At 42.1% G+C, this 27,180-nt stretch overlaps 3 protein-coding genes across 7 annotated transcripts; 1 reads left to right on the top strand and 2 right to left on the bottom strand.

The window, feature by feature from the left end:
• Window positions 1–7: 7 nt before the first annotated feature.
• On the top strand, window positions 8–8,469 carry RB195_019244 (uncharacterized protein; the record flags this gene model as incomplete). Of its 3 annotated transcripts, XM_064187008.1 has the most annotated exons (11): window positions 308–322; window positions 448–529; window positions 948–1,082; window positions 3,550–3,660; window positions 4,540–4,671; window positions 4,813–4,986; window positions 5,059–5,123; window positions 5,625–5,728; window positions 6,169–6,291; window positions 8,286–8,364; window positions 8,422–8,469. In XM_064187008.1, the coding sequence occupies 11 exons, from the start codon at window positions 308–310 to the stop codon at window positions 8,467–8,469; spliced, it is 1,068 nt and encodes a 355-aa protein (XP_064042890.1). The 3 variants fall into 3 exon arrangements, with proteins under 3 accessions (XP_013300450.2, XP_064042889.1, XP_064042890.1); XM_013444996.2 differs by lacking the exons at window positions 308–322; window positions 448–529 and adding an exon at window positions 8–23; XM_064187009.1 differs by lacking the exons at window positions 308–322; window positions 448–529; window positions 4,540–4,671 and adding an exon at window positions 8–23.
• An 824-nt stretch (window positions 8,470–9,293) lies between these two features.
• On the bottom strand, window positions 9,294–11,648 carry RB195_019243 (uncharacterized protein; the record flags this gene model as incomplete). 2 transcript variants are annotated; one of them, XM_064187007.1, is made up of 7 exons in its annotated part: window positions 9,294–9,515; window positions 9,661–9,840; window positions 9,898–10,071; window positions 10,137–10,307; window positions 10,535–10,584; window positions 10,958–11,070; window positions 11,539–11,648. In XM_064187007.1, 7 exons carry the CDS (start codon window positions 11,646–11,648, stop codon window positions 9,294–9,296), a joined length of 1,020 nt encoding a protein of 339 aa, XP_064042888.1. The 2 variants fall into 2 exon arrangements, with proteins under 2 accessions (XP_064042888.1, XP_013300449.2); XM_013444995.2 differs by lacking the exons at window positions 10,535–10,584; window positions 10,958–11,070 and adding an exon at window positions 11,250–11,376.
• Window positions 11,649–15,823: 4,175 nt separating this feature from the next.
• On the bottom strand, window positions 15,824–27,077 carry RB195_019242 (uncharacterized protein; the record flags this gene model as incomplete). Of its 2 annotated transcripts, none has more annotated exons than XM_013444994.2 (13): window positions 15,824–16,573; window positions 17,144–17,311; window positions 17,366–17,536; window positions 17,594–17,712; window positions 21,018–21,147; window positions 21,203–21,344; window positions 21,417–21,504; window positions 24,992–25,151; window positions 26,014–26,195; window positions 26,253–26,410; window positions 26,461–26,648; window positions 26,787–26,995; window positions 27,050–27,077. In XM_013444994.2, 13 exons carry the CDS (start codon window positions 27,075–27,077, stop codon window positions 15,824–15,826), a joined length of 2,493 nt encoding a protein of 830 aa, XP_013300448.2. The 2 variants fall into 2 exon arrangements, with proteins under 2 accessions (XP_013300448.2, XP_064042887.1); XM_064187006.1 differs by having other exon boundaries at window positions 26,509–26,648.
• Between the last annotated feature and the right edge of the window lie 103 nt (window positions 27,078–27,180).

The following is a 27,180-nucleotide window of genomic DNA, read 5'->3' as shown; positions in this document are numbered from 1 at the left end:
TAGCAGTATGACGCGACGGGGGTGTTGTCCTCGGTCGGCTTGTCGCACTAGCAAGCTAGCAGCCTGGCGCCGGAATCGTCGTACTACCTCCTCACTTAGCTAGCCTGTAGCCTTGGCCCAAGGACCGGGCTACTAGCCGGACACCTTTGTGGCATGGTTGAACCTGCCGAGACGAAGTCTCGCCGCCATAGCTGCCCGACGGCCAGAGCCACCGCTGCGCCGCTTTGAGGCGTGAGGTAGGATTTGCAGCAGTTTATAGAAACGTCACTGTTTTTCCAAAATAAATTCTGTAGTGCGCAATAAGACAATGGACAAGGCGTCAGTAATTTCTCAAAAAATGTGAAGGGGCGGGGACAGAAAACTATCCTGGATTTTTTGTCATTAGTCCTTTGACTGAGAAATCACGCATACGGAATCATAATCGCTATTGAACACAAGCTAATTTAGGACTTAATTCGTGTAGTAATTATTGTCAACGATAATTTAGAAAAATCATTTTGTTTCATCGAACGAAAAAAAGGAACTATCTGTTTGTTTGACTGTTTTCATGATAAAGTTAGGGCGGGTGTAGCACAGTGGGTAAGAGGTTAAGCTGCCTGCAGGATCGATTTGAGGTTCGAATCCGCCCTGGTGCTCACCGAGCTCTTCATTCCTCCGGGGACGATAAATTGGTACCAGACTTGTTTGGGAGGATGAAAACATTGACTTGACACATCGGCTAGTCACCGCAAGTCATTTTCGACTCTGAATTGAAGTAAACGTGTTGGCGCATCCCAAGCGGATTGATTAGCGTCAAATATTCTATCTTTATGATAAAGTTATAAGAAAGAATCTAGTGTCGTTGGTGTTTGTGTAGGAATTACCGACAACATCGTAATTGACTCACACTTCTCTTTCTCGTCTTTTTTTGCGTAGTTTTTGCAAAAAAAATAAAGCACTTTTTTCAGCAGCTTTGCATGAATTGACGGGCTATGAGGATTGCAACTTCCTTCTCGATGATGTGGTGTGGGAAGATGGTGGTCCTTCTAAGGCAGTTCTCAAAGTGACGAATCCTTTGGAAGCGAAGAAAGATGAGAACATAGGTAAGACGAAAACGTAGGTAATATAATTTACCATAAATACCAGAGTAGTGTATCTCTCCGGAGAGTTGTGACGTCTTTTTCTACTGCTAGAGAATATGGAGCAGACCTTGCACTCTTCGAAAATGGTGCAGAACAAATGTGCTTGTGGTAGTGCTATTTCTTAGGCACTGATGTGCGTGGAATCGGTGCAAAAAGATGGATACAGTACAGAAATAATACATATAGTAATAACTATCATACAACTTGCGACATATTCGGAAGATTGGAAATCGACAACAACAAAGAGAGAAAATCCGGAGAGATTACCTTGCGAAAAGGCGGTCGAAGAACAACTTCGGTCATATCCATGTGGTTGATGAAAGCAGAAGAAACTGAGGTAAATGATAGGGCGACGCCAACTCATGAGTCTCGGTGAGGATGAGGAACAGCGCGCCCGCGCAGCTTAAAAAACGATGGATCGGGGAGGCAACGAGGCGTACTCCACAGTCTCACAGCGTTGCCTGGACCAACACGGTAGCATGGAACGTCGGCACGTTGTTGCTCGTGCGGCCTGGCAGCCACAAAAGAAGGGAACAGGATTGACATATGCGCGATCCAGGAAATAAGGTGGTATTGTAGGAAGGCAAAGGGCATTGGGATTGGCTTCGAAGTCATCTACAAAGGTAGTCCAAATACCAGCAACATAGTACCGATAATTATCTCTCGGCACCTAAAGGACCAATCAACATCAACTATAAGAGACCTTAACCATAAGGTAAGGCGTTTCATCGACAATCGTATCGCATTTTGCGAAACTGGTAATTGCCACCGATGAAAGACGGCTTCGCTTCTTTTCGGCGTATGACTCCACGGCGGAGTGCTTGAGCAAAATTAAGGACGAGTTCTGTGAAGAGGTAGCCTGCGGAACGATTACTGCACAACATCGTTCGCTTCTACTTACCATCAAAACTGCGCCCCCAAAGCAAAACAGCGATGTTCGCATTAGTTGGTGGCGGGTGAAGGAGAAAGAAGCCAGAAGAATGAAGTCAGCTCTCGCACCCAACTACCATCCGTCATCAGGAACGTGGAAGATACGCGACTTCTCGCAAGTCGAGAAATGCTCGAAGTAGCCCCACAGTGATCAACAGGACCTTATCGTCAATAGATAGAGGAGCAGGAGTGGACGTGGTCAGAGGAAATAAAACGAAGCTTTGTATGTCATGTTGTGCACTGCATTTTTGTCGTTCCGTTGATTGCAGCAATACAATACACAGAGTGCCCTTGAAGTCGTGATGCACTTTTGACTGGTCACAGAAAAGCAACAAAACAAGATTGAAATGTGAAATCCTCAACAAACAAAAGGAGAACTCCTCAATTTTTTTTATCCATCCAGTTTATTTCGCTCTGGCCTCCATTTGTTACCCACACGCATCCAGACGATACCCAAGTTCTTTCCACACATGGTCAAAGACGTCTTGTATAACTTAGTTAGTGACGTCTGTGATTCTCTGTTTTAAATGAATGATGTTGATACGTTCACAGTACACATGCTTTTTCACATAATCCCACAAGTAAAAGCCAAAGTCGTCAGATCCGGAGGAACGGGTGTTCATGTCTCGACAGAACCGCTGCCTATCTACCGCTGGGGGGAATGTTATATCCAGAAAATCAAGCACCAATGCTGGCGTAGCGTGGATGCTCAGGCATCTCCAACTTTCTAGCCTCTACAGACTTGCCAGATACCGATGGCTTAGCAGAACGGGGGTTTCTTCTGCAAACTGCCGGTATACTCCAACTGCACGAATCCGAACTGAGCAAGCCACAGAACCCACCGGACTTTCCTCTGTACCGTACACATCACGACTGGCGTGGGCGAGGGCTGACGCGCTGCTGCGCAGTTCGTGGATTTCCGTCATCACTTGTGTGCGCACACGCTTGCGCATCATACTACGGAAACTTACAGAGTTTTCTTTTATTTGGTAAAGATTTCCATCTTATTCTTTCCTGTGACCACAAATGCAGGGTCGTGGTGCACTATGGCCAGACAGGAGGAAAGTTCTCGAAACAGCTGATTTCCCAAACAATAGTATTATAGTTATTTTTAAAGATCTGTGAAACCGTGAAATTTGGAAAAGACTACGTTTTGAACACTATCAAAGAGTGTAACAGCTCGACGCTCCCGTTAAAGTTTCATTTCCTCATTCTCACTAACACTCATTTTTAAGTTTTGTTTCTAAAACGCTTTCTATAGTACATAATATTAGAGTAAATTCACTGCAGACGTCATTAGGCTTGCTCTATTAGAAACTATCACTGGGCTTCTCAAAAAGGATTTTGAGTAGTAGATACAAAGTAGAAGAAGTTATCAACAGTTTTCCTGCATACCTTTCTTAATTTCTTAATTTAATGTTAAATTGTTAAAGTTAATTTTCGTTTCGTTTTATTCGGAAAAGCAAGAAATATCCCCCAATCGTTGTGCTCTTTTCAGATTTTCAGGTGAAGCTTTGCGAAATTCTCAATGAACGAGGGATTCCTTGCCCAAATATTATTTCAAGGTTGGATGGAAGAGCATGGGGGTTGGAAGAAATCGTCGATGGAGGTAGGTGCGGTTACAGTTTAATGGATGTAACTTTTCGGCGCATATGTGCTGTAAAAGGTTGGATGTCGTAGCGCAAAAGTTTCTACATTCATGCAAATTGTTCCTCTTTTTAACTGCTGTTTAGTGAAAATTAAGTTTAATTTTCGAGAAAAAAAGTAGTTCTTTGGACACTTTTGGTTAATACTGTTATTGACAAGGCAGGGTATGGATAAATATCAGGAATCTCAAAGACGCCAAGTAGAATTTGAATGATAATGAACGAAGCTGCATACCCCCACCTTATCATTTAAAACGAAACCCAATCTTTCCTCGTGGCTAGAAATCCGCGCAGTTCATAGAATGAGTGGTTCCTTCGGAATATCTGATGTATAGAGGACAAATATGGTGCCACTTTGTCGAATGTGAGCGCATGAAATACATGATTGCCCCTGTGAAAAGTATTTCTGCACTCGGATTAGGAACGGAACAAGCAACAGAGCCTCCATCAATATAATAGGTCTGCTCAAAGAATACCTCATATTTTGAATAAGAGTGATAAAAATGAAACACCACCCTTTGACTCTGCTACTGTATATGTAACAAATTTTTGTACCAGACTAATTGCAGTACTACGTAGTCCATCTCAGACAGAAGTAGAGATTTCTTCGATAGCGACCGTAACCCAACCCAACAGTAACCGAATAGCCAATGTTACTGTCTGAATGGCAATCCAGGTCCTCAGCTTTACGCATTTCATAGGCGAAGGGAAATCTCAATTCATTTCACGATCGGCTGCGAGTCGCGCAGAGTCTGAAAGAGTTTGGAGCGTAAATATCAATCAAGATGGGCGCTCGCTCTCAACAGACATTTTTCCCCTATAATTATATACTACTGCTTTAGTTTGTTTACCTGTGCGGGTTTTCGGTGTACTACCTGGGTCAAATCTCGAGCAGTTCAGCTTTGACCCTCAGTTGGTGAAGGACATCGGCGAACTTCTGGCCAAGTTTCATATAATTACTGACGAATCAAAATGTGAGTCCCTTTAAGCTGTCGTGCATGGATGAGAGCGAAGGTACGGAAAGATGGTGAAAAGGAAGAAAAATTAGTTTGGGCGGGAACAATAGTCGAAATTTTCGAACGATTTCTGTCAACAAGAGAATCCCATTCTTTCAGTGTCCGTCTCTCACATACCGTACATAGCTGTGGAACACAGAAAAAGCATACTGAACGAAGTGAAACTGCAGTTGGAGAATTCCATAATAAGCCAAGAGCGATCGCAGCTGATCTCGCAGTGTTTAGAGGAGTACGAGGATCGTATTGTTAGGAACGGTCACCAACATGAATTTGGTAGGTCCATGAACCGTAACCAACGAATGCAGCTTGAATTATCTGGAGTATCGGCTAATGGTGTCAGTTCAGGGCTGATCCATTCTGACATCAATGAAACGAACTTGCTCATTACTGAAATTAACGGTAAAAAGAAGGTGAGGAGATGAAAAGATTTCGCCAAGCTGAATCTGATTAGAAGAACTCGGTTCTACTGCACGAGAAACGTTTGAACAAAATAAGAGATTTAGAAGCTCGGCGGAATCTCGATCAAAGACGAACATATTACCCTCGTTTTTTTTTCTCTTTGTTTTTCTTGCGCGGCGTTTCAACACTCCGAACACAAATGTTGTGCCCTTGGAAATTTTTGATACTTCTTTTTTCATTTTCGTAGCGACTAGGGGACGCTATGTACCTACAGAAAAATAATGTTATAGAAAAAACTAATAAGTACCTACCCATTTATTAATTTTTTTATAACATAAGAATAAAAAAGAAATTTCGCAACTGCTCGGCTCGGTAGAGACTGAACATGCTGCTTTTTAATTTGGTTGCGAATTGCTAATCTAGAACTTTCTGGCACTTATCCTTCCTTTAAAATCTACCCAATAATTTCGCAGGCCAACAATTCTTTCATACAAGCAGACGGTTGATTTCAGATCACAGGACTACTCGATTTTGGAGATGTCCACCATTCATTTCGAATCGTGGATATCGCCTCAACCGTGCTCTATCTTCATCTGTCAGACAAGCTAAAGCAAGGGTAAGAACATGCACAACGAAAAAATATCGGTCAAGGTTTCAGTCTCTGGCGGCAACTGCGAACGTTGGCGCAAATTCCAGCTACCATCAGAAGAAACTAATCAACTCACAGAAGCGGGTTGAAAGTATGGCTGGACTCAAAAAATACGATTGTAAATTGCTTTCTTATGTTTTGGTATCTCTTCGTAGAGATCCTAGGCTTCCAAAACTTGAAGGAATCGTAAACAAGAAGAAAATATTGTCAACGCCATTGGACACTATTCTACCATATTCTGATGGTAGAAATCATTCATTCACTTGAGCGGATTCATGGCAGCAGAAGTTCTGTCACACGCCAACGACAAAAGTTTCTCTGCGTTTCTCCTGTTTCTTTCGCAGTGAACAGCTCTGCATTATTATATTATTTTTATTATTATTAGTGTTATGTTGCCTATATTTTAGAGTGAGAACACTGGCCCGCAATATACTCGAGGGGTATTGTCGAGTGCGGCAGCCCTCACCATGTACGGAGCTCCTTACGGCAATGAAAGCTCGTCTGTCATGCTCTCTGATCTATGGACTTCGGTATGGTTCTACAGATCCATTAAAGGCATCACCCCACGAATCTGAGGTGGTACGGATTTCAGGTGGAGTATTCATATACGGGATGGGAGACTACGGAGAAGGAGGTGATTCCGTCCATTTCTTGCTAATTGCCGTAAAAAACGGACCGGAAGATACGGCGCCGCACAAGACTGGCGCGCTCCAATCGAACCTCTTGTACAAAATGGTGCGCCAAAACGAATGAAGCCGTATCTTCCGGGCCGTTTTTTACGGCAATTAGGAAGAAATGGACGGAATCACCCCTCCCTCCGTAGTCTCCCATCCCGTATACGAATACTCCGCCTGAAATCTGCACCACCTCAGATTCGTGGGGTGATGCCTTTAAGTAGTTTTTCTTGTAACTGTCAGATGATTCCATAGCAGTGGAAAGTTCGTTTACTGTCTTCATTTGAAGTGTTGACCCGACTGTATGTAATGCATAATAAGTTTCTTGGGCAACTTGACAATGGCGTATTGTTCCTTGAAATTCGTAGATCACCGCGAGAAGACCTTTTTCATGCCTCATTTGTTAGAAATAGACCTGACATACTGGCAAAGTATGAGGCAGCAAAAATTATTGTTCTTAAAGTCATTGTACGAAGAGGTTACACAATATTTTAGTATTATCGGACATCTTGATCGGGTCTGACCCACTCTCCGCGAGATGTACGGCAACTGCCCTGCTTACTCGCTCCGTGCCCTACATTCTACCGTTGACTCCTTATTGAGGCAAGGCAGCCAAGAAGTCAACTGTGCCCAATAAAAGACACATCCATTCAAAACCAGAACCTTTTCGCTTCCTTGCATAATAAGGAGTCAACAGCAAAATGTAGGGCACGCGTCTAATGGACAGAGTAGTCACCAAGAATTGCTCTACATTTTCAGAAAAGTGAGACATGCCTTTTCAATTTGTCATACAAATAAGAATAAAAAGCCTGCTTCTTTGAGAAAAAGAAGAACGAAAACTCTGTTCCAGGTTTTAAAATAGGTTCCAATCCCTGATTTTTATAACTTCTAATGGAATAAGAATTGAAGAAGCAATTCGAGGGTTTTTTGCGCGCAGAATTTCATTGGCCATAAAACCGAAGGAGGTTTCTCACCAAGGGAAAGATTGGGTACGGAAGAAGGCTTGGCCTAAGTTCGAAGGGAGGGCATTAGATGTGTTCAGTCGTGCGCGGGCTTTCGATCGTGGCAGAACAGAGGGAAGAGAGAGCGTGCACTGCTTCAGACCAGAGGAACCGGTCCGGTTCAACACATTTGTTGCCGGTCATAGCGTTCTGTGTAGACCACTTGCCTAGGCACAAAAGTTAGATGAGTTCACTGGAAAAGTTGAGATTTTTTGGAATTAGTGCTTATTGCACCTCTTATGTTTTTGCATGCTATTTCCCAAGGAGAAATAAACATCTCCACTGTTTAGGAAACTGCTTGGATAAACTCACATCATGAGTAAAATGCAGTATAGAAAACACAAAATGCTCTTCAACACATTTGAGATCTCAAATACTAGTATTGGATGCCGTTTTAGTAGTTGACTAGTAATATAATTATAGCAATAAAAGATAAACGTTAGGATAAAGTTTCTGGCGTCAATCAATCCGCTTGGGATGCGTCCCCACGTTCACTTCAATTCAGAATCGTTTGAGGTTGACGAACGTGTATCTGGCCTATACAATGACTTGCGGTGGCTAGCCGATGTGTAAAGTCAGTGTTCTTAATCTCGCAGACAGGTTTGATAAGAATTTATCGACCCCTGAAGGATGAAAGACTTGGTGAGCACTAGGGCGGATTCGAACCTCCGATCGATCGTGCAGTAAGCGGAACCTCTAACCGCTACACCACACCCTTTTTTTGAGTGGTTCTCGTCAATAATCATCAACAAAATTAACAATTTCAACCACAACAAAAAGTAATATGCTGAGAACTTCAGTGAAGTTTGCTTTTCGCAAAGTTCTCCTAGAACCCTTTCACAATTGCAGGACCGCTCGTCTAAATTTTCGGGGAGGAAACGTTGAGTACATACTTCGAACGCAATCCAACGGATGGAAGATTTTAGAGGTACGCGTTGAACCTTTGCAGGACTTTGTCTTCCACATCATAACTGTACTTCTACAGGAACTGCACAATTCGGAACTATGCTTGGAAGATGTGGAGCGACGATGAGACTTATACATCAATTAATACTGCCGTATTCGGGGTGCCGAAGAAATAACTCTAACATTTCAAAAGGGGACTCAAAAAAATTATACTAGATATCACCAAAAGCTTTTTATTCTTCAAATGTAGACATTAATTTTTCGCTCTACGTCTTAAAAATTTTACCGTCCAAATGGTGGCTCTGACGGCTAATAAGCATTTGGAGCCGTTCGTGGAAGCTTTCCACCACTCTCACAAACATGTTGGGCAAAACTCCTCCAGATGGTACAAGGACCAAAGATGGTGTATGAAGCGTATGTACCTCGGCCTCGAGGTACCCAAAACAATCCACATTTTTACTCACAAAAGAAAGTCACATGGACATGGATCAGACGACCTCAGTGGCCACGACCATGTCTCGCGTAAGGAGACTCGCTGTTTCGAGTGTACTCACACTTCTGGAATATCTGGGTGGTTTTCTGTTCAGTGCAGATCTTGTTGCCCTTACTCTTTGAACCCACAACAGGATCGTTGCTAGAGTTTCACTCACCTATTCACCGAAATACATTCGCATCGCATTGTGTCGCAGTTACAAATTTGCAATTTTTGAAAGAAAAAACCACTGTTAGACTTCGATGACCATCCGACCACGGCATGGTGACGACTGGAAACTTTATTAGGTGCCTTACGGAACAGACTGCTTTGGGAACCTCGCAGTAGTTTTTCGAAACGTGGGAGTTATTTCTGCTGCACACTGTATTTATTCAAAGCCTTCATTTATGAGCTCAAATAAAGAGATCTTTCAATAAATGAGAAATACCTATATGTACAAATATTTTCAAAATATTGACTCAGCTTAACCAACTAGGGGAGGCAACCACAGTACTCACGAAAAGCTTTGTAGCAACCAGAGGTGACAATACATAAGGAGAGAGTATCACTCCAAAAAGCACTTGAGGGGATAGAATGATCGGGGAAAGCACGAATGGGGATAGAATGAGTGGTGTTCCAACGCCCGGAGTAAGGATGATCGGATTCAGCACGAAAGGACTCAGGATGAGAGGAGTGAACGCCTGCAAAACTTTGGAATCAATTAGTCGGACTACTGACTCTAAAGGATATGTTCCGCATACGCTGGCCATATCCTTTCATTCATGAAGTCAAGTACGAAGTTCGGAATCTTAGCCAGGTCATTTTGCAGAAAACATCATCTTTCACCTGTGGCGATAGTATAAACGGAGAGAGCAGCAACGGTGAGAGAATGAGCGGGTTGAACACTCCTGGTGCTAATATGAGCGGATGCAAAACGAGAGGGGAGAGAATGATCGGCGAGAAGATCAAAGGATTTACGATAAGCGGCGAGAGCAGACGAGGTGATAGAATGACGGGAATGAATACCTGCAAGAAAATATTGTCGTGTATCGCTAATGGATTGGGACTAATTGACAGTCTCACCCATGGTCCCAACACCACTGGACCCAGAACGGCAGGAGTGAGAATCGAAGGTGACAGCACCAATGGTGAAAGTATGACAGGTTGTGAGAGGATCGGAGCATTGGCTATCAGCAAGGGGCTGCGAACCAGCGTTGTTCCCACAATATCCTGCTGGCGCAGTTTCCATAGCTTTGCCTGGAAAAAGGAGATGTTGTTAGCAGCTCTTAATGTGCTCGTACGGCTTTATCTATCAGATGAACCTCTGCAACGAGACGGATCTCTTTCTCGATCAGTGCGTCACCGTTGTGCTTGTTGACATGTCGCAGTCGTTGCAGTGACTCAGAACTGTTGAATGGAGATTCTGCACCATAGACAAGCGCTTTTTGCTCTTCAGTCATGATTGTGAAGCCGCGCTTAGCCTGCTCCGCCACCTAAAATAGACACATATTTTTATTACAAGTAATTACATACTCAGGTGAATCAGAATTATTCTCTCCTAGACATGGAGCGTTTGAGGCAACAAGAAATCGGGGTCCGACGTTCCTCAAGTTCCTCAATTTTAATGTGGACAGAAACTATCGCCTTGCTGAGTAAGTCCCAAGTTCGAGCAAATCTTGGCATCGTAGAATTTAATTGTGTACTACTTTTTAAGCACAACCAAGATCTTTATTCTGGCTAACGCTTCGGCATCGTCGCCTTCTTCAGAGCCTAGAACATCAAAGACAGTTGTAATCTACTCTCTCAAACGCCTCGTCATCCCAAAAGATATGACTTACCAAACAGATTATTTCATTTCAAAGACGATGTCAAAAAAGCACACCACCCTGATATCCATAAAATCGTGGTGTTAGCGGACCACTAGTTGCTAAAATTGCGCCGCTAATAGTAACTAATAAGGATGCTCCGCCTCTGACCGCGTAGGTCAAAACCCGCAAAGGTCTTGATATGGCGCCAGCTCGCTGGTCACAGCGACACCTTCTTCTTTACGATTCATGTCTGCACTTTTGCCCATGATATAAAACGCTTCCAATGTTTTTCGAGGCAGAACGTCTGATTCGCGTATCAAGATAGTGACAGCTACCTTGAAGTTGGTGTTGTCCTGGCACTGTCTGCGATGACCACCTAATGGGGTTGATGGTTTCGATTTCGCGAGTCCATCCAGGAGCTGCTTGACCCGGATACGTAGTGGTCTTCCTGTTTCGCTAATGTACTTAACCTTGTTGTTGTTAATTACATAAACACGTAAAAGCACTGCACCATTGCATTTTCTTCTAATTCTTGATCATGGTTGTTTATTTGTATTCATTCCTTGCCTCTTACTCCGGGCACACCTTTGAGCGTAATAAATAAATAAATAAAATGACTGGACACACCCTCGCTTGTATAGCAACTCTACCGCAAACAGGAAATTTTGAAACAGTAGCTGCGATCGCTTCGTTCTCTTTCTTTAATTTACGAACACTTTCAAATCTTAGACGTTCGGTTTTCAATTCCGTTTTCCTCAAAACTACATAACGTGTTTCAGCATTTCCAGTGTTGCCAAATTACAGGCAAGAAGAGGTGAACTGCAGCAAGCATTGTGAGCAACTCACGGTCAGTGGTGCTCACCATATCCCTTATTCTCCCTTTGCTCCGCGACATGTTTGAGCAAATGACACTAACTTTTCCACAGTCTCTGTTGAGAGGTTCTGGGTTCTTCCCCTCTCGCCACAGAAAGCATAACGCTCTTCCTTGAGGGAGTACGCGAGGATACGTGAACCCGACGACGGCATTCCTGTTGTTCCAAACAGTCACTAACGACCATTGTGGAACGATTGTCATTGAAAGTCATCACATGTGCTGCCCGTCTAGTTTTCTAAAATGCAAACGTAGCCGAGTTAGCTTGCTCTGAAGAACTCATAACCCCATAAACTCACTAGTTTCAGATGGGTTAACCTGGTCAGAAATGGTGAAATGAAATAGAGTAATCGCTGACTATTAACATCCGCAGGCGCAGTTGGTTAAAGGTCCGTTGTAGCCACACGGTCGAGGGTTCGAATCCGCCCCAGTGCTCACCAAGCCTTTCATCCATCCGGGGTCGATAAATTGGTACCAGACTTGTCTGGGAGGATAAAAACACTGGCTTGATCATCGGCTGGCCCCCGCAAGTCATTCAACACGCGTTCCAAAACCTCAACGATTACGAATTCCAGTAGAACGCGTTGGCGCATCCCAAGTGGATTGATAAGCCAGCAACTTTTGACTTTTAAATTCGATTTGTACGCGGCGATTATTGTGACAGCTGATATTGATCCAGACCTCCTGGGTCGTGTGTTGTTCAAAAGAATCTCGCTCATCGCACTCGACGAGGACGCCGAGTCCACCAACCCTTCCACTAATACTTGTTTTGGGAACAATTATTAAGTAGATTACGTGCCGATTACTGCTTGATCAGTCGTACTTAGTGTTTCTTAGCTGTATTATCAAATCCTCTATAGATCTTCATCATAATCTTTCCTTAGGCAGTATAGACGGCTACTGTAACTTCATCCTTCATGGCGGTACTGTAACAGCAGACCTACCAGACGCACTCGATTACTCAGAAAACGATTCCCCATCATTTGCTTCAGGCAAACAAACCATAAGCAGTTTGCTGAGCTGTAATTTCACGGAGACAGTGATAGGACTCACGGGTGGTTCGTCGATTCCGAAGTGAACAGATTGAGCTCATTTCTGGGAGATGACTCCGAGCTCCTTCTGTGCATTTCCTGGTCATTTGTTGTTGGTTTTGACAGTACGTGCAGGATATGATCGATATACATGAAACACATGTACGCCTATATGTACATATAATCACGGCTACTCCTGAAGTACGAGTCAATCATACAGCACAACAGAAATAAGGATTCCGTTCTTCAATCGACTTGTGTCTTAGGCACAATCCTACAGGTGGTCACAACCACAATCCTGCAATCCACAAGGCACAATCCTGCAGGTGGTACGCTAACTGACGACATTGTTCTTCTACTCCTCCTGTAGAGTATCAGCAGATGATGCACGCTGTGTGATTGTTCAAAGGATGCAAACATCTTATACCCCTTATGTCGTTCAATTATCTTTTCCAATTGAATACTCTGAAGCTCTCTGTACATGCCCCATGAAAAGCCGGTGAAGGGGACGCTAGCCTGGCTGTTATACATGATGTCGATGTAGATTCGAATTTTTTAGATGTTCATCCACAGAACCTACATTGCATCCACCTCAAATTTTTCGCATGAAGCGACAGAACCATTCATTAAAGAACCAATCGACAACAATTGCCAATTAGACAAGAGATCAGCGACGCTCCTTTCTGCGCACCTGTAAACAGGCGACGAAAATAACGCCATTAGTTCGGTGCAGAGGTTCAATAAATTGACCGAAGCCTGTCCTTTCTCATACTGTGCCAATGCTGCCAGCTAGCGAAGACTATTCAAATTCCACGATAGACCAGAAGATTTCGAATTATTCAAACATATTACAAGTTTTCAATTTCCGAATACATCAGAAACATGGAAAGGTCTCCTGTAACTCAAGATCAACACTACATTAAAGCTGTTATTTCAACTTACATAACTGTTTTCTCGCCGCTGACCTCCTATTTTTTGCTTTTTATGGTCTTCCATTATTTTCTTCGCACAGGATTGTGTGAACAGAATGACATTGCTTTAGTGCTTTTATGTAAATTTTGTTTCTTGTTCTACCCCTAGGGCAGCTCTAAACTGTAGTTCCTAGAGATTTGATTCCTCTTACGTTTTTGAGTAATTGTGCAGGATCGGCCCCGGTAGTAACACCAAGAGAATCCGTTTTGCTACTTCAATAGTCTCTATTGAGTCCACTGATTCAATAGTTTCCATTGAGAGCAGAGCACCCTTTCAAAGACTTCAGTTTGCAGGAATTGAATCTACGCTCATTTTTCTGTAACTGTGCACAGTTGACTTTCTTCTAGGACGGTTTCTGGAAGTTTACTACGGCTACGACTACAAAAAGAAACATTTCTGGAACCGTGTGTAGTTGAATACAAAAAAGTCATGTCAAAAAAGTCTTCACGAGAACTAGCATCCCTATTTATACACTAGTACACCAAAAAGTAGAAACCACAGGAAGCGAAAAGAAGAGAGATGTGAGAAGTTTCCCACATACTGTGGGCTGCACAGTACGTTTTGCGCCGACTGTATGAATTCACTGTTTGTGAACCAGAATTCGGAATGCGTACAGTGGCTGGAAGATGAGGCAAAACAACCAGTCTCTCCGTTCGTCAATGACATCGAGGTTGAAGGACTTGCCTTGCTTAAACATCGAGCCTGCATCTAGTCGATGTAAAAGGAATAAGGTAGAACTCATTCCAGTGTCTAGGGGGTTAGTTTGGGTGGCATCATTCTCAGAGTCATCCGAGAGCGTATTAGTTGGAAAACTTAATTTTGATCATTTGCGTCTACTGGTTGTAAATATAAGTTAGTAAGTAGAATTATTGGTAAAAACTGTTGTGGTTGATAGTTTCGACATTACACTAGAATATATGACAGTTCACCCTCCATTGTTAGTGACTTATTCATTGTTTCCACAGGCTAAACACTCAAAATTGTGTTTTCGACGTTCACCTCTTTCATCGTTTGGGAAATCGCCTTTTTCATTAGTTGAAACCAACACCAGCAGCTTGGATGAGATGGAGCCTGTTCACCACAAGCTCCCACATTGGTTTGGTGAGCCACAGCACCTGATTTCCAAGGGTTTACATGCAATCATAAAGATGCAGAGAGAAGAAAAAGGGTTGCTATTTCGAATCGTTCGAACTTTGTTGTTTCCTTGCTTGGAAGACGGAGAAAAACGAGTTTTCGGTGGTGTTTTGTGACTGGGGATGAGAAGTGGACCTATTACTACAACTTCAAACACAAAATATCATGGGTAGATCCCTGACGAGCACCAACATCCCAGCCCAAACGGAATATTTTCAAAATTTTGCTCTGCGAGTGGAGGATCAGTGCACTATGAGATTCTGAAACGAAAGCATTGCTGCTGGTGCCCAGAAACATCAATTGACGATTTCTTGCGAAAAAGGCAGCAACAGCGAGTAAGAGGCACAAAGTCACTCCATCGCATGGGAACGCTCGGACATACATTGCAAAAACTGCCAAGGAAACACTGTCGCAGGTCGAATGGGTCATGTATCCACAACCGCTAACCGGACTTGACATCTTCTGATCATCACTTGTTCAGGTTGATTCAGCACGGCCTAGATGATGCACAATGTCGAAGGAGTGGGTCGATCATCGCTTCGATACCAGCAACGTTCATAACATACCAGGAAAATAAGAAGCCAATTGTAGAAAATAGTGAAAATTATTTTGACTGGAATAACTTGTACCACTTTTTCACAATCACTGCATTTTATAGTGGAACTTAAGATCCAAATTAACTCTACTACTTCCCCCGGTTCTATATTTTATAAGCTCGCTTTACTAGATTTGTGTGGGAGCAATGAGAATACTCGTCGGTGTCGATGAGGTAGCGCAATTCATTAATTAATGTTCAAGAATTAGAGAGCTTTGTGCATTGAAACACTGCGTTTTCACCTGTTTTAAGAAGGAATTTCACTATTTGAGAAGTATGGATGTAATATAGCTCGCAGTCCCTCAATTATTTTCATTCTCTGGTTTCCTCTCCCCAATCTGAGTTCTTTTTTCGTTCCATGTTGCTTAGAAGTATCTATCCAGGGCAACAGGTTTTGAAACTGTAACAGGAAACCCATTAATGGCATCACCATGACCCGAGAAAGAGCGGCTAGAAAATGTGACCATTTGCATACTAACTGAAGAACTCCGAACAGTACAAATCTGGCATCTCCTGAAAAGCGCCAAAAAATAAAAGGATAACAATCATTCAATGAGAAGTGTTAACGTAACGACCATCACATGTTAAAATAACCGTATCAGCTGAGCCAGGTAGGTGAGAGCACAGCGGCAAAGAATTTGCCGGGTGAAGCTATTACAGGAGACAACGCATAAGGGCTGAGCACGAAAGCCGAGACGGCTACCGGCGAAAGTATTAGGGGGGAAAGAACGAACGGAGACAAGATCAACGGAGACAGCACGTTGGGAATAAGAATGAAAGGAGACAAACAAAAAGGAGAGAGAATAAGCGGTGCCAGAGCGACTGGGGAGAGGATGAAAGGTGACAGAACAAAAGGTGACAGAACAAAAGCTGTCAGGGCTCCAGGAGAAAGAATGAGAGGATCTAAAGCCAACGGCGAAAGAACAACAGGGGAAAGCAACAGTGGGGAGAGGACAACGGGAGACAAGATACGGGGTGAGACGAGGATTGGGACAAAAGCCCAAGGGGAAAGGATGACAGCACCGAAGATAGCAGGTGAGTAGATGGCACTGACAAAAAGCACCGGCGAGAGGACGAGGGGCTGGGAAAGAAGGGCGGGATTGCGAATCACATTCTGAAGCACCAGAGGCGTTAGTACAATGTCTTTCTTTCGCTGTGCCTTGAAATGAATCGTCTGATCCGCCACGCCTCTGATCGTTTGCTCCACTGCTTGGTGAATTTCAGAAGCGGATAAGTGCTCAAGACGTTCAATTGCGGATGGATCTTTAAAAGGAGAGCTAGGACCGTAAACCATATCCAGTTGTTGTGGGCTCATCGTAGCATATCCAGTGGTGTTCATTGTGAGGATCTAGGAGAAAAAAAAATTACGTAAGGAAAAAATTTCTTGTTGTTCTCACTGAAAAACAATCTATAACACAATAGAATATGAACTTTTCTCCAAGAAAAAAACGTTGACGGGGATGTCAGTAGACTAGCATGGTTTTCATAAAAGGAGCTGAAAGTTCCCAAGTGTAACACCATTTTGGGTTGGTATTCCGATGATCGTCCAAGATAAAACAAAATAAATAAAACATAAAAGTGTAAACATAAGGTTTCCAGATACGAGAACATTTGAACTACTACTATTTATGATTTTCTATTATTTGTCATTATTATTGATTTTGACTTCACTTAGACGGTAGGCGAATGTTATAGCCTAATGCTGCTGTCCGGACTTTAGCCGAGAGGTGCTGAGTGTATCACCCCCCCCCCCCCCCCCGTTCCCCCTTCGTCTAGGTTAGCACAGAATATCTAGACTTGTCGCTGTCCCATATCCTGCAAAATGTTACGTCTCTCATCTACACCTCGAACTGAATAATTTTCTTCAGGGTTTCGCACACTGTCACCTTCGTGAGAAGTTGACGCTGAAGAAAATTACCTGCTCTGGCGAAAGGGAACGCTGCAATTCCTCAAAAACTTCAATCTTCTTCCGTTCACTGGGACCGTACATTTCTGTCACATTCTCCTTTGTAAAATATAGTGGTTGTCCGTCCTTACTCCGGAACTCCTCATCCATTTGTCTTCTTCCCTCCGCATCGTTGGTGTCCTTTCATTGCAAATCTTTAAAAGTGCTAAAAGTCATTGTGTAAAATAGACGTACCTTCATTTTTAGTATGGCATCGGAAACTCCAGCAGCTTCAATAACAAAGTTCAACCATTCCTGGTGTCCTTGTTCGTCAAAATATTTGAACGCTCTCGCTAAACTGAGGTCATCTTCCAGACCTCTGCCTTCGTTGTGCAGTGAGAAAAGCGATGGAGAAAGCAGGTTCATCTGAGAGGAAAAGAGCTGGCTTATTAGATGACTCAATTTCAGCAGGAAAAAAAGTACCGTGTCTTCATCTATGTTTTCAGGGACAAGCGAAAGGAGCCGAGGAGAAATCAGCCTAAGGTTCTTGTTATCGAAATTTGAGACGTTACGCCCTGATAATGCCATGCCCAATTTCAACCCTGAAACAAACGTTTCTTTTTTATTTCGGCACTTTAACCAGTATTTGCGTCCTTCGCTCTTGTGGCTGTTACGTGTAAAAGGCGTGTTACATGTGCTGATTTTATGCCTCTAATGTTATTTGTACGGATTACATTTACGGATTTTTTTTTGTATATGCATCTGCCTGGCATAGAAGCAAGGTAAATAATTCTCCCAACACTTTATCCTAATCTGGTATATTTGGTGTCTGCAGATGATCCACAAAGAACACCAGCCAACTAATAGATTCACAATCCCTTCCATCTTTGCTTAGTGTTATTTCCTTGATTTATACGACGCGGATGTTACGCTGTCACGACCTAACGCGGCTATCTGCGTCTTCATCGGAGTTTTCGTCGTTAAACAGATCCGAGCCCATCCTGTTCGATCTTCGCCTAGAGTCCTTATGGAGCCCTTCCATCCGTCACTATACCATAATATGTGAAACGTTACGTCCCGAGTGAACTCTCTAACAAAACCTAGCAGTCAGATTTTTTCTTACCACCTCTGCCTAGAAAACCTCCTTTACGACCAGCAATCTTTTCCCAGTTTAAGCCAGGAACCATCCTCAGGACAACTTTGATAGAGCAAGCAGACTGTCTCCTTATAACGTGACCAAAGAAGAGAAAATTGTTCTCTGTGACCCCAAGACGCTTGGGGAGATGTTAATGTTCTCCAGGTGTCATTCCACTATATCTACTTTACTTCTGGGTAATGTTCTCCGCTATGGCACCATTAACCAAATGTAGCATAACGGTGATCTAAGCAGCTTTCTCTCTGTAGCTGTCCCTCCATACATTCAAAATAACAACAATCCCCCACGAGCTCAAAGATAATCTGTCTATCTTAATGCAAAGAGGGTCCGCTGGATTCCCCGCGAATGCCTCCGAGACGTGTCAAGCAGAAATACCGGGGTAGACGCGAAGTTACCTCGAAGAAGTCAAGCACCAGTCGTTCATGGAGACACAGACAACCGTCTTGGATGCTCTTCTGGTTATAGAGACGCAAAGAATCACAGACTACAGATTAGGAAATATGTAAAGAAGAATGGTATGAGTTGTCAAATTAAATATAAATCTCAATTAATCGAAAATCAACTAAAACAATGTACTTGATGACACATATCATTTTGTTTCCTGGTGCTAAGAGAGAGAAGGAGGAAATTCTGGGTAGATGTTACTTTCAGAAAGTGTAGAAATCTTATCAAATGGGTTCTTTTTCTACCAAGAACTCGAAGATACAGACGGTCCCTCAATTTAATACCCATATACCATCCACACGACCAGCTATTTATCAATTTCTTCCATTTGTTTTCCCTTCTCTTCTTTCACAAGAACCAACATCATCCGAATGCTTCACATAGAAACAGCATAGGCCACAAAAGCACGGAACTTACGGAATTCACAGGATATTCCTGACCCCCGTTACTTTGAAAAGCTGAAATGTTCCGTTTTTAACGAAAATTTTCACGTGAAGTTTTCTCTTGCTACTGACATGGTAAGGAATTTGAGACCACAACATTTCAACATCACAATACTTCTCCTCAAAATTTCCACCAGAAAATTCTAGTGGATGAGTCTTCTCAGAAACAGTTTTAAAGAATTGTAAGTCATGATATGCGATCAGTGGTAGGCAGGTAGAGTTAGTTAGACTGAATCAAAAAGAAACTCCACAAAACGCACTTCATTAGTAAATGCTACCCTGGTGCACTATCGGGAATCCAACAGCACCCCCTTTACTCCACGTCTTCAGCGTACTCGATACTGATCAGAGGACGTGCTTGTAGTCCAAAAACGTTATCGGGTACTGCTGAACTGTACCTCGCATGATGTCAACAACCGGAATAGCAGTTGTGTTGATTCGTATCATCAAAACGTTCCTCGATTCGGAGTCCAGATAAACTAACTGCATGATATCCTCGAACCGCTGCCACACTCCAGGTATTCTCCTGACCATAAACACCTGGTCAGTAGTCGAACGACAGTGAAGATGAAAGCTAGCTTGTTTACGGGTGGTTTCTTAGCGATATTTAATAAACCAATCTAGAATGATCTGCTCCAAGACCTTCTACTTTGCACGCTTCAGTGATATTTTTCACGAATTCGTGGCTTCCACAACGGATAGCTTTCCGTGAAAAAGGGAAGGGGCTTGAAATGTCGTGTCTCTTCGTGTCTGTACCCTTTTGTCATATCGAAGAGATGAACGTTGTTATCTCGTGAATTTCAAAAAAGGAAAAGATCTAGGCATTTCTGCACTAATTTCACGTCTCAGTTAAACGCTCAACTTTCCTTTCTTCTTTTCTTGGATACACACCTGAACTTCTGACTCAGTTGCTAACTGTAGTTAATGTCAGTCATTGGGCGAGTTCAAGAACACACGACGCACAACAAACAGAATTGTGTTTCCGCAGATGCAACTCGAACTCTTCCTTGGTGTCTAGACCGTTTTTTTGGATCTTCCCGAATGCATTTAGCAAAGGAGCAGGAATCACCCAATCTCTTGTCGGTTCGCAATCCAATATTAATCGAGACCCATCGGCCGAACATCTTTCTATATCCATCGTCTTTCAGAGTAGCCATGCCAAGTTTCGGTTAATATGGAACTCTATGACTCCAACTGACAGCCCCGTCCACTTGCCTTCCTACCACTTGTGAAGTGGATAGATGGAGATGTCATCCCAGAGCTCCCTCTTCCGAAGTCCGAAATGCCATCATGTCGGTGAAGAATCACCAGATTTCAACAGAATCAACTCTGGACATCTCAAGAACTTAACGCCAGTCCTCGTGGAAACAGTGACGAGACTCCTCACTCATTATTTGTCCGAATGCAAGGTTCCTTAGCAATGCAAAACCAGCAAGAGCATGTTGTTATACGAGAAGGGAGATGCATTGACATCGGCCTCTATCGCTCAATCTACTCAATCGACTGTACGCAATAACCGGTGGACGTACTGGATCGGAATGAAGCACTGTATCCTCGACAGATCTAGACGATAACTCGTTGGAACGATAAAGTTAGAGCATTAGAGCCGATGAGCTCTATAAAACACTAATTATTTCTTCTCTGAAAATTTTCCTCTTTTTTTTGTAATTGTCGTTTACAGTCGCAGTCCTACTAACGTGCTATAGTGATGGCATCGGCGTCATCGCTTTACCACTTATCGTAGTATAAATCGGCGAACTTAGGTGTTTGCGTGAGCCATTTTACCAGTTCGGCATACAATGTTCAACGATTTACGACTACTCTAAAGTACGCTACGAGAACTGGAAAACTCCTGTTAACACACCTTCTCGAATGATCTTGACTGGCATCTGCATCATTTTCTCGTCGACACTCATTACTTTCTCTTGCTCTTTTGCTTTTAGCATAATCGTTTCCATCTCGTCTTCGTCATCGTTCCCCAGAAAATCCATCTTCTTTAAATGAACTGTATCAATTTTGGAATGACACCGAAGAAGGATAAGAACCTACTTTCATCAAACTCTTATCGATGCCCTCATCACCCAGCGTCCTCTTGAAAAGATCGAATCTTTGTTCTAGCATTTTCTTAACTTTCTTTTTCTTCTTCAGTTTCTCCCCTTCTTCCTTGATCTCGGCCACTATTTTCTGCCAACTAGAATAATTGTAAATATTATTTCTCAGAGAGAAAAGAGGAATTCCAGGAAGGAATAATAAACTGCACTACCTCTTGTACTCTTTGCCTTTATTCTTAAAGGTTCGAACAGTGTGGATCAACTTCTTCGCCAGCAATGCAAGTGGAGAGAGTTGTTCTTCTAAATTTATCAAAAGCGAGGATTTCAGGCAGCTTTAGTTTGGAACAAGACAGAACTCAATACCTAAGAAAATGGCTGAATTTCTATATATTTCTATTTTTTTCGCAATATTTTGCAACGTACAAAAATAGTGCATTTTTTACCACTTTTCCCAAACGTTTCTTTGTTCTTTGGACACTTACAACTATTACTCCGTTGATTTCACTTCTCTTTCTTCTACAATGTTTGAATGCGAAAAGTAACAAGCAGGATGAAGCGTAGTATGGGATTTTCTCAATATGGGACTTTGGAGGGAGTGGGTGTTAAAAGAATAGGTGTGAAGTGAAGAATGGAGTAAAGAGACGAGGGAAGGAGAAAAAGAATTGAAGTCTATAGTGGCTCATTATATTCACATCATCCAGAGGAAAAAATCGAAAATAGAACACATGTTCCATAAAGACGACAGTAGAACCAAAAAATCCCTCGCTGGATCGAATGTTTCACGCAGAGAAAAATCTTATAATGTACCAAAGTTAATGACAAAACACTACATAGTTTTCGACTCAGAATTTTGATTTATATTTGAACTTAATAACATTTAATCACCTAAAATCTCAATTTGTATGAGCACTGGTATGTAGGTTTGGAAGGTCAGCATTCAAATGAATAACTTCACGAGAAGAGCACTTCTGGTTATACTCTTGAGTCTGTTCTGTAGAAGAGATTTGTAACGTTCAGATTGATATTCTGTACGACCTTACTTTTTTGGGAGTAGAGGATAAAAAATTCAAACTTCTATTTTTTTGGATTTTTCCAACCTAGATTTCGCAAGAATCAGTCATGCTTGAAAGGAGCAGCTTTCCATGTAGGAGTTTATTCGAGTTTTTCATTCTTTCGAAATGTGGAGTTTTTGAAACATGGTACCGTTTTTCTGGAAGGTGAAAACTGCTAAAATTCTGATTTCTGCTTGACTATGGGAAGATATGTTCAGGGGATTTTCCAAAAGGGGTTCGTAACGGTCATATTTTATACCTGTGTTTTACATAAAATCGTGCAATATTTGAATAAGTGATTGAGGAAGACTCAAAACCTGAAGAGAAAAAAATAAGATGAGGCTACTCAAGTCACAAAATGAAAAAGTCCTATTCTTTATACTTCTGATAAGGGAAGTAGTGTGCTCCATGAGCCGGTCCTAGTAATGGACGAGTTGGTATTTTCTTGCAGAAAAAAAAAACTACGCTTAGTTAAGGAGGAGAAATTTAAAACTTAACGAAGTCGGATTCTTTTCGCTCACGCATACAAAACCGTAACCATTATATACAGTTCAGCGGTGAATGTGAAGTGTGTGACCACTCGAAAACTTATTTACTTAAATGGATTAATAAAAAAATTGCAGAAGCAATGATGTGGATGCATGTAACCAACCAAATACATTGAATTTTTCAAAAAATTGACTTACTATAGAGATATTTAACTAGCTAGAAGTGATTTCGTGTTGGGAACTAAGTGAGCGTAGGAGGCAAATTTCTTTTCCCTCATGGCACCCTTCCATTATGGCCGTTTCAATACATTAAAGATCCGCTTATCAATCAACGTAGCTGGTGTGTACTCTGGTGTAAGTGGGTGGAGTAGCGCGGTGAAGCTCCAGTTTTATTTAAACAGTTAATTAGTTAGCTCAATCTCTGTCAGAAGTGAGATTTTTGCATTTGATGTAAAAGAGTTAGGTTAGGTGAGCATATTTCTCATACAACAACGATGGTATTTCGTATTGTCACTCGAAAAAAGGAATTTTGACACTTCACAATGCGAAGAAAGACATTTACATGTGGAAACAGGAGTAAAACTGTCGCAAAGTAGGGTGCATGAGTTCCTGAATAGCGACGTTCATAGGAACTTTGTTTAGGTTTTTTAAAGATTTTTCTAAAGTTTAGTTTTCTACTTGTTTTCTGTACCTTGTTGAAAAAAACGGTAAACTTCTCCATCCATTTCTAGATTTTTCCCAACTAGCTTCAGAAATCAACAGTATACTTACGGAATAAAAATTCTAAAAAGTCCCCCTCATGCTCTATCTAAGGCGGCGGATTTTTTAATCGCCACGAGGAAAAGTACGAAAGTTCGGATTTTTGACCATGCTTCAAAATGTACTGTCTTCGAACAAAGGCCAACTCAGCTCAGATCTTAAAGAAACTTACTCAGCGTAAGACTCGTCATCGAGGTGGTTTATTCGTACTAAAATCTTGCTTTACTTTCCACATCTCTTCATGTTTGTGCACGAACAAGTTGAGAAACGTTGGGAAGTTTGTCAGAATTCCCAACTTTCCCTCAACTAACTTTCACAAAACCAAGAAATCACAAACTTTCCTCTATGGAACAGACACTACAAACAAACACTTACATACCAATCCAGAATTCTTTTGCGCCAGGTTAAAAGGGATTATTTCAAGCCACCAAAACCCGCACCGGTCCTGAACTCATTCTCAACTAGGGTCAGTGTTCATCGCTAAAATCATCTAAACCACATGTAAAAGCTGCAAATTTATTTCTATTCATCTATAATTATTTTAATTTTTCTTGACTACACTGGTTCGTCTTTAATTTACTTTATTTATGGACTTTCAAGTATTTTCCAAATTCTAAATTGTTATATCTGATTGATGTTGAGTAGTTGCATGAGCAACTATAGTAGAGGGAAGGAGAGCAGGGGAGGAGAGGAGGAAGGAGAGAGGGAGGATCGTGTCCTAACCACACGCTTGACCCCAGACATGATAAAATAATGTCTAATAGGTCGAGCCGTACTTAAAGCGAAACAATTCCTTTATATCTTTGTTGTATTGGAGAACATCTCCTGCAAAGTGCAGATCTCACATTTCCTCAACCTTCGCGATTTCCCTAGCAACACAGGCGGAAAAAGTCAATTCAGATTCGCGCCCCACCTGAATTCAAAAAAGAGCTCTCAGGTCTCAAAAAATGTTAATCCAGCAGCTCTGCAGAACAACCGTTCTGCTATAAAGCATGACCAAATCATTTCTCAAGTGTACTCCTGAAAAGTTGTTAACTATCTCCTAAAACTTACATTATTCGCACAGTCCGAGGGTTTTTGGCTGTTAAACTTTACTAAATTCACGAAAGTTGGAACTTTTGAGGAACAAGTTACAAAGATGTGGCCATCTTTTTGATGCAGTTCTCAGTTTTTCCTCTCTTGCAAAATTTGTCCCAGCGGGAAATTGAACTCCAGACGTTCAATTGTTGCTTCCGTTTGTCTGGAAACTTCGTGTTCTTTCCATATAATTCCGCAAACTCAAGGTGAAGGGGAAAAGATAAGAGAGAAGGAAGATGTTTGAGGTTCTGTATTACCATCACGCTTGACCCTGCTAACAATATAATATCTTTAGAAATTAGAATATTTCTTTTTGTCTACTACATATGTGCTTCAAAAAACACACGCAAACAAATCGTCGATTTCCAATTCAAAGTTCAACAACGAAAAAGATCTTAAAAATTAACAAACCTTGCAGCAGGTTGTAGCTGCTCCTTTGCTCTGGGCTAACCCGCTCAACTTTTCCTCCCAGCTTCGACGACGTCTGATCCACAGATCGTTTCGCTCGCAACTTGAATGCACCCACCCAGCCGTTCTCAGTTGGGAAGTACTCCTTCGACAGGCTGTGCATCTAAGGAAAAGTGCTCTAAGCGTTATTCAACATGCCAACTAATGAAAAGTAATAAAGGGCTCAAATGCTGTGTAAACAGTGTATATAGTGAAAGAAGTGAAGCTTGCTTGGAAAAGGGAACTTTGGCGTAATCTTCCAAAACTAACTGAGACGTGGCGCAGTTGCTAATGCAGCTAGAGACTGAGGTGCGACCTCAGCCATTTTTGAAGGCCGTTTACAGCAAGAGAGGGTCCCTCCTTGATCACATTCGCGAGGTACTATTTACTTTCGCATCACTAGGTGCATAGAATAATTTTTAAGCCTGCTTACCGATAGAAAACGTCAGTTTTTATATTGTACATCGAAATTATAGTACAACACAAGATTTGCTTTAAAAAAAGTGTTGTTACTGCCACGAAAGTGCGTACAAATCCAAAGTCAATTGGTTTCATGCTTTTGCCTATGAATGAGGTGGGCTGTTGATTAGGGGCGTCATCCTGTCGGTAGAGTACAATGAAAATTAGGTAAGCTTCCTTGAAACGCCAGAAAGAGACCTGACACCCGAACATTACTTTAGATGACTTTTGTGCTACGGTAGCAACAATGGCTTCTTGGCGCCGCCATTCAATGGCGCCCTTGTTATTCATTTTTTAACTTTTTCCTGATGAGTACATGCTCATTTTTTTAAGACGAAGAATGGGGAAAATGTAGGAAATGCGAGTACGCATGAACGTTTAGTTCTGCTCGGCGCATGAAGTGGTCGCCAGACCTGACTGACGCCAAATGCATTTCCAGCTGTAACTAGTAATTCCAAGGTGATTTCTTGGTACCACACGTCACTCCCAGAATGTAAATATCTGTACAAGTTTCTGGATATTCTTACCTTATCAGATGGGTTATCCTTGCTTTGCCCATTTTCAAGCAGTGGAATCTGATGAAGACCCATGTTTTTTCGATGTGGTTGAAATCTTTCTCTTTCAAAAGGTCGTGTAGGTTTCTTCACGACTTTTTTAATCCATCGCTTTGAATTCTTGGCTCCATAGCCAAATCCATTATGCACTCGACCTGAGTAGAACACAAAATTACCCTTAGAATGTACGGCAATCGAAGTGCAACCCTGACCTATCCGTTTTGCCATTCCAAACTTAGCGTTCCATTTTTGGTACTTAAGTTCAGCATCGAGAAGAACCACAACACACTTTGCGTGGGCCTGCACAGTTTTCGCACCTTTAGCACATGTTTGATGAGCTGTTTTTAGATAATCGGGAGCGTTTTCAAGCCTAGAAACTTTATCTTTGGATATACCCATGAGGATAGGAACTAAGCGGACTTTTTAGTTGCAACCGCTGCCATGAGTCCAGAGACGGCCTGATCCAACCAGTGTTGGTAGAGCTCAGTTCCAGCTTCAGTGGAAATAGTTATTGTGGTTGTCTTTCCATCATAGCGCGCGGTATTCACTTTATGAGCTTCGTCGTCGTCGTTGACGTCCGCCACATCCTCGTCCGTTATAACTTCATCCTTGAAGGAACTTGTTTCATAATATGTTCCAAATACATTGATATCGAATTTTAGAAAGAAACAAGTACATTTGTAAAATAGTTCGATGTCCTTACAGTACGCTCGTCAACAACTCTAATACATTGAAGGGCTGGATACCTCTATCCTGTTCTCTCTGCTCCTTGATACAATGATTGCTGTCGCATTAATGAAGGGTCGTAGCGTAGAAGGGTACTTCGCTAGCATTTGTGTCACCTCAGTTGTATTATTTTCTTCCGGAAAAGGCAAATGAACGAGATTTTCCATCCAAGGAAACTTCATCTGCTCACTAATACTCAAAGGTTCAGAACTGCATAGGTGGGCAATCGCTATAATAGGTAGATTCAAAGGCAAATACTAGACGAAGTGTAGAGCATACATACCTGTGCAAAATACCAGAAGTTTTCTCATCGCCAACGCCTCTGGGTCGACCAAGAATGAATGCTAATTGAATGATGTGAAGTAGGTAGTACGAGTGAAAACAAGGAAGCGCAAAAAGGGGTCAAGGGTCTAA

Source organism: Necator americanus, chromosome II (genome assembly GCF_031761385.1).
Source record: "Necator americanus strain Aroian chromosome II, whole genome shotgun sequence".
In the NCBI taxonomy this organism is placed as follows: domain Eukaryota; kingdom Metazoa; phylum Nematoda; class Chromadorea; order Rhabditida; family Ancylostomatidae; genus Necator; species Necator americanus.
Note: the sequence above shows the minus strand (reverse complement) of the source record. Positions and strands in the feature narration are given on the sequence as shown.